General features: G+C 53.9%; 1 protein-coding gene across 1 annotated transcript; it reads left to right on the top strand.

Annotated features, from left to right (window-relative positions):
• Positions 1-2,492: 2,492 nt before the first annotated feature.
• LOC112122815 (zinc finger protein 135-like) lies at positions 2,493-5,171 on the top strand. Its single transcript, XM_029914103.1, has 2 exons — positions 2,493-3,156; positions 3,513-5,171. Exon 2 carries the CDS (start codon positions 3,671-3,673, stop codon positions 5,132-5,134), a length of 1,464 nt encoding a protein of 487 aa, XP_029769963.1. The 5' UTR covers positions 2,493-3,156; positions 3,513-3,670; the 3' UTR covers positions 5,135-5,171.
• The last annotated feature ends 779 nt before the right edge of the window (positions 5,172-5,950 follow it).

Below are 5,950 nucleotides of genomic sequence, written 5' to 3'. Positions count from 1 at the left end.
CAGCGGAGCTGGCTGCGATTCCCGCCCTGGGCCCGGGAAAGCTGCCGGCAGCTCCCGGTGTGTGCGGGGCGGGGGGAGCCGGGGCGGGTCGTGCTGGGGGCTGGGACAGACACACGTGGGGGAGCCGGGAGGGGGCTGAAGAGGGGTGGGGTGTGTGGCCAAGGGGGAACAGGGAAGTGTGAGGTTGGGGGCAGGAGGGGGATGCAGGGGGCAGGTTGCACTGAGGGGAGGATGGGGTGTTGTAGGGGAATCAGGGCGTGGGGGGAATTATGGGGCTGAGGGGAATGAGGCTGGAATGGAGGGAAGATGTGAGGGGAGGTCACTGCGAGGGAAAGGGGGGATGTGGGGAAGGGAGGCTGGGGGGAGACTGAGAGCTAGAGGAGACTGGTGGGGGAAGGGAGAGCCCGGGGGCAGGGAGACAGCAGAGGGGTTGGAGAGATACAAGGTAGTTGCCCCACTCCATGGGGTAAGGGAGGGTGAGGGGACTGCCCTGCCCAGCGGCCAGTGGGGATTTGTTTCCCTAGAAATGGCCAAACCAGCAGTGGGGGGTGGGCAGAGTGACCGTCTGTCCCGATTTGGGCAGGACAGTTCTGAAGTGCAGAGTTCAAGTCCCGGTCCTGGGCTGAATGACTCTGGGACACCATTTGTCCCGGATTCCCGGTGCCAGGGCTCTGCGCCTGCCCAAGGCTCGGGCAGCGCCAGCCTGTTCCCTGTGGGCAGGGCTGAGGTGAGCTATGAGGCCTTGCCCCTTACTCCTCCTCCTTCCCTGAGGCCCCGCCTCCTGGCCAGGCCAGAAACCAGAGTCAGGCCATAACAAGAGCCACCCAGGGACCCCAGGCTGCTTTGAGGAGCCCCAGAGCCTCCACCTACCCTGGGCAGTGCACGCTGGGGGGTGGGGATACAGTCTGGGGGATGTTCTCTCACATCCCAGCCCACTGCACAGGCGGGTCCGGGATCCCCGTAGTGGCCTGGGCTCCCTGGGCAGCTCTTATCATTCCATGGCCCGGCTCTAGGTTCTGAGGGGGAAAGAGGAGAAGCAGGGGGTCCGGCCTTGAGGGAGAGGAGGGGTGAGGTCACAGAGGGGGTTGCGGCTCCTGCATGTGTGCTCCTTTTGAAAGGTGGTCACCCTAGGGATAGGGGGTGGGCAGGCGACTTCCCCCACAGGGCCAAGAATTTACAAGGCAAATGTCCACCCACATCCCCTCCCCCCACACACCCTGCTCCCAATTTCATATTTGTGTTTAAAGACAATCTCATCATCTGAGGGGTCTGACTCCTGGGGTGACAGGACTGAATAGGGGCAGGATTCTGTGTCCAACCAGAGTCACCGCGAGCCTCAAGGAGTGGAATTGGGGTTTGGTTTGGTTCAGTGGCAGTTGGTGTGTTCAGTTCTGGTTTAAGACACCCCAATACAGTTCTGTTACCAGTCAGTGTTCGGTTCTTGTTCAAAACAGTCCAAAAATGTTTCTGTTACCAGGCAGTTCCCCAGAAGGGGTGGGTGGGAGCGAGCAACCTGTTGCTTGCTTCAGAGGGGAACTGAATTTGGGGCATGGGGCCTGCCTCAGGTGGGGCAATTGGAGGGAGAAGCTGCCCCAAGGGGTGGGGACGGGTGAGAGGAGGCCTGTCTAAGGGGAAGAAGGGGCATCTCTCTGCAGGGAGAGGGCGTGTGACATGGACTCAAGCCCCTTCTGAAACCTCCCCCATTGCCCCTCTCGCCCTGACAGGCTGAGGAATCACGTCCACATTTCACTCCAGATTGTCCCGTCTTCCAGGAGACAGGGAACGGAAATGGCTGTGATGGAACCAGCTCAGGTAGGGGATTTTCAGGGAGTTGCAGATGGGGGTGATGTAGAGGGGGAGGGGCAGGAAAGACACAGGATGAAACAGGGAGGGGACATGGTGTGTAAACTCTCTGTGACACATTGAACCCGGGCCTGATTTTCTAAAAAAAGTCCCATTGTCAGGGGGGGATTCCCCCATTTCTGAAACAGGAAACACCCCCCTGGGGAAAGCTGGGAAAACTGACCAGACTCCCAGTGCTGGAGCCTGGACCCACTACCCAGAAGCTGCTGTGAAATACGAAGGGAAGCTGTGGGGATTCCTGTCCCTGGCTCAGAGCTCTGCTTCCAGTATCAGCCTGTGGCTGGCAGGCATGTGGGAAATGAGAAGACCCTGCCCTGCTCCATGTGCTGGGGAGGACACGGAGCTCTCACCTTCTTCCCACCCCCTGAAGCCTCCTGGCTGCTCTGAGCAGGGTGGGGGTGGGATTCTGTTTTTCTGGGCCTCCTCCCCTGTAAATAGTGGGATTGTGGCTGGGGCAGCAGGTGCTGAGTATGAGATACTTGTTGTTTCAGATGCCGGTGACCTTCGAGGAGGTGGCTGTGTATTTCACCCAGGGGCAGGGGGCTCTGCTGGACCCCTCTCAGAGAGCCCTCTACAGGGACGTCATGCAGGAGAACTACGAAATGGTGACCTCGCTGGGTAAGGGATTCCCGTCCCCTCGGTTATGGAGAAGCCTTGGGGTCTGCATATCTGACTCTGGTCAGGTTCTTCCCTGGCCAGTTGGATTGGAGGGAGAGGGTCGCATGGTTCACAGCTCCAGTGTGAGAGACACTTTCACCTCCACACCTCCTTCCATGGAACAGGGGAGTCAGGAACCTAATGGACAGACTAATTCATCCCCACCTCTCCAGCTTTCAAGGGGCCAAAAGCAGGGGATTGTCCTGCCTGTATTATTTCTCCTTCACACACCGTTCACCATCCCTCTTGGGACTAGCTCCAGCCGTGGGGAGGGCTCTAGGTTCTCCAGGCTTGGAAATAGGCAGGAGTTTAACACCCAAACTGTGTGTGTGTCAGTAAGTCCCCCAGAGCGCACCTATCCTGAGACCTCCAAGTGAGGGTGTAACAACACCTCCCTCCCAGCCCCCAGATATCTGCTGCTCCCAAGGGGTCTGAGTTACCACAATCCCATATAGGGTTTAATTAAACTCAGGGAATGTTCCTTGTCACAAATGACCTTGCCTGATTTCACCCCCTGAGCAGGGTTTCCCATTCCCAAACCTGACCTGATCGCCCGTCTGGAACGAGGGGAAGAGCCGTGGGTCCCCGATCACCAGGCTGCCAAGGAAAGGGAAAGCCCAAGAGGCACCTGCACAGGTGAGGAGTCAGGGAAACTGAGACAGAAACATCTAGCGAGTGAAGGAAAAAACTGGGACTCCCAAAATGTGCCATGAGTGAGAGCCCTCAGTTCTGCCTCATCTCACCTAGGTGAGGGCTGCAGTCAGCAAGTATCGTATCATCAAACAAAATATCAGTCACAGCTTCCCACCCATCCTCTTAGCTGTCGGGAATGTCCTCCCTGACTTGGTGTTTAGGTGGGATGTGGCTGCAGAACCCAATGTCTCAATCTCCCAAACAGTCACTGTGTTGTTTGTTACCCCTCTGCAATTCCCCTTTCTGTCCTTTCCCCCCAGCACAGGCAGTGACTCCTGTCTGGATTCTCTCTCCCCCAGCAGGTAATAGGACAGTGAGTGAGAACAAGGAGGAGAATCAGCAGCAGGACAGTCCTAGGAAAGAGGAACCACAGGAGACTTTTTTTAGAAGAGCTGAAGGGAATTTTTCCCAGTGCTTGGAACAGGGAAATGCCTGGGGAGATCAACACAGATCAGAGATGCATCTGGGAAACTATCCCAGGAAGAAACTGGATGAATCCATTCAACGTGGTGGAGGATGTAAGGATTCCAAGGAAACCACAGTCCAGCAGACAAGTTACAATGAAGAGAAACCCTATAAATGCCTCGAGTGTGGAAAAAGATTCCGTTTCAATGCAAACCTTCTTAAACATTGGAGGACCCACACAGGAGAGAAGCTCTATAAATGCCTGGACTGTGGGAAAAGCTTCAGTGAGAAGTCAAACTTTATTATACATCAGAGATTGCACACAGGAGAGAGACCCTATAAATACCTGGAGTTCGGGAGAAGTTTTAGTCAGAGGTCACTCCTTCTTGCACATCAGAGACTGCACACAGGAGAGAGACCCTATAGATGTCTTGAGTGCGGGAAAAGTTTCAGTTTGAAATCAACCCTTAATAGACATCAGAAAACACACACAGGAGAGAAACCGCATAAATGCTTGGACTGTGGGAAAACTTTCAGTCAGCGCTCAAACCTTATTAAACATAGGGGAATCCATACAGCAGAAAGACCGTATAAATGCGTGGATTGTGGGAAAACTTTCGGTCAAAGCTCATACCTTATTAAACATAGGAGAATCCACACAGGAGAGAGACCGTATAAATGCCTTGAGTGTGGGAAAAATTTCATTCGTCACTCAAACCTCACTAAACATAGGAGAATCCACACAGGCGACAAACCCTACGAATGCAACGACTGTGGGAAAAGTTTCATTGAGAGAACAAAACTTACTAGACATCAGGCAGTCCACACAGGAGAGAAACCCCATAAATGCTTGGACTGTGGGAAAACTTTCAGTCAGAAGTCACAACTTCTTATACACGGGAGACTGCACACAGGAGAGAGACCTTATAAATGCCTTGAGTGTGGGAAAAGTTTTAGTCAGAGCTCAAATCTTATTACACATCAGCGAACCCACACAGGAGAGAGACCTAATATATGCCTTGAGTGTGGGAAAAGTTTTAAGCACAGTTCATCCCTAATTAATCATAGGAGAATCCACACAGGAGAGAGACCCTATAAATGCCTTGAGTGTGGGAAAGGTTTTATGGAAAGTTCATCCCTTACTAAACATGGGAGAATCCACACAGGAGAAAGACCCCATAAATGCCTCGAGTGTGGGAAAGGTTTTATAGAAAGTTCATCCCTTACTAAACATGGGAGAATCCACACAGGAGAAAGACCTTATAAATGCCTTGAGTGTGGGAAAAGTTTCAGTTTGAAATCAACCCTTAATTCACATCAGAAAACCCACACAGAAGAGAAACCCCATAAATGCTTGGACTGTGGGAACACTTTTGCTAGGCACTCATCCCTTATTAAACATGGAAGAATCCACGTGGGAGAGAGAGATTATAAATGCTTTGATGGTGGGAAAAGCTTCAGTAAGAGCTCCGAGCTCACCAAACATCAGAAAATCCACAAGGGTGAGAGATCCTAGAAATAGCTTGACTACAGGAAAAGATTCAATTTGACTTCACACATCAGTGATCGACCTGCAAATCCGCACAGGGAAGAAACATCTGAGAGGTTCTCAGTGTGGAAAATGCTTCAAGTGGAGCTAACACCATGTTGGACATCAGAGACTCCTCCGCACAGCAGGGAAATTCTCTCAGGGCCCTGACTAGGGCTGGCCGTGGTGACAAACCCGTTTCCTCATTCCCACAAACATCAGGGGCGTTTGGCTCCCAAGGATCCATCTGCCCATTGCTGGGGCGAGGATCCAGCAGCCAAGTAGCAGCTGGTCAGTGACAGATTCCCCAGGCAGAGGAGGAGAAGCCCCCATCGGCCCCTCCTCCCTGCTGCAGTCCTGGCTGCTGAGCTGATGGGCCACAGGTCGGGGAAGGGAAAGAAAGAAATTTCTCCAGATGTTCCCTCTGCCTGGCTAAAGTTCCCCCTTCTCCCTTCCCCTCCCATCCAGGATCCCCCTGCCATGGAGATGAGGAGAAGGACACTTGGGCCAAGCCCCACCTTCACTTCAGACACCTGTCCCCATCCCCCACCAGCCCCTGGGCTGGACTCCCCCACTTACCTGGAGCTGTTCCCTGCAGGGGGAATGTACCTGGGGGCAGGAAACTCCTCCCCTCCCCAAATCCCCGAGGGCGCTGGGCTCTGGGGGATCAAATATTGAGGGACCAGACCAATAGGTTAGGGGGAGGAAACGGGATTGAATAGTTGGGGCTGGGGGAGCTGGGTGCTGGGGTAATCGAGTGTTTGGGGATGATGGGATCAGAGGTGAGGGAGAGCACAGGGGTAG

This window comes from Terrapene carolina, unplaced genomic scaffold, assembly GCF_002925995.2.
Source record: "Terrapene carolina triunguis isolate 2854851 unplaced genomic scaffold, T_m_triunguis-2.0 Scaffold30700, whole genome shotgun sequence".
In the NCBI taxonomy this organism is placed as follows: Eukaryota; Metazoa; Chordata; order Testudines; family Emydidae; genus Terrapene; species Terrapene triunguis.
This window is presented reverse-complemented; position numbering and strand designations above follow the sequence as displayed.

What these genes read in the sequence shown, in the direction of transcription:
- LOC112122815 (XM_029914103.1), top strand. Translation starts at nt 3,671, where the DNA reads ATGCATCTGGGAAACTATCCCAGGAAGAAACTGGATGAATCCATTCAA.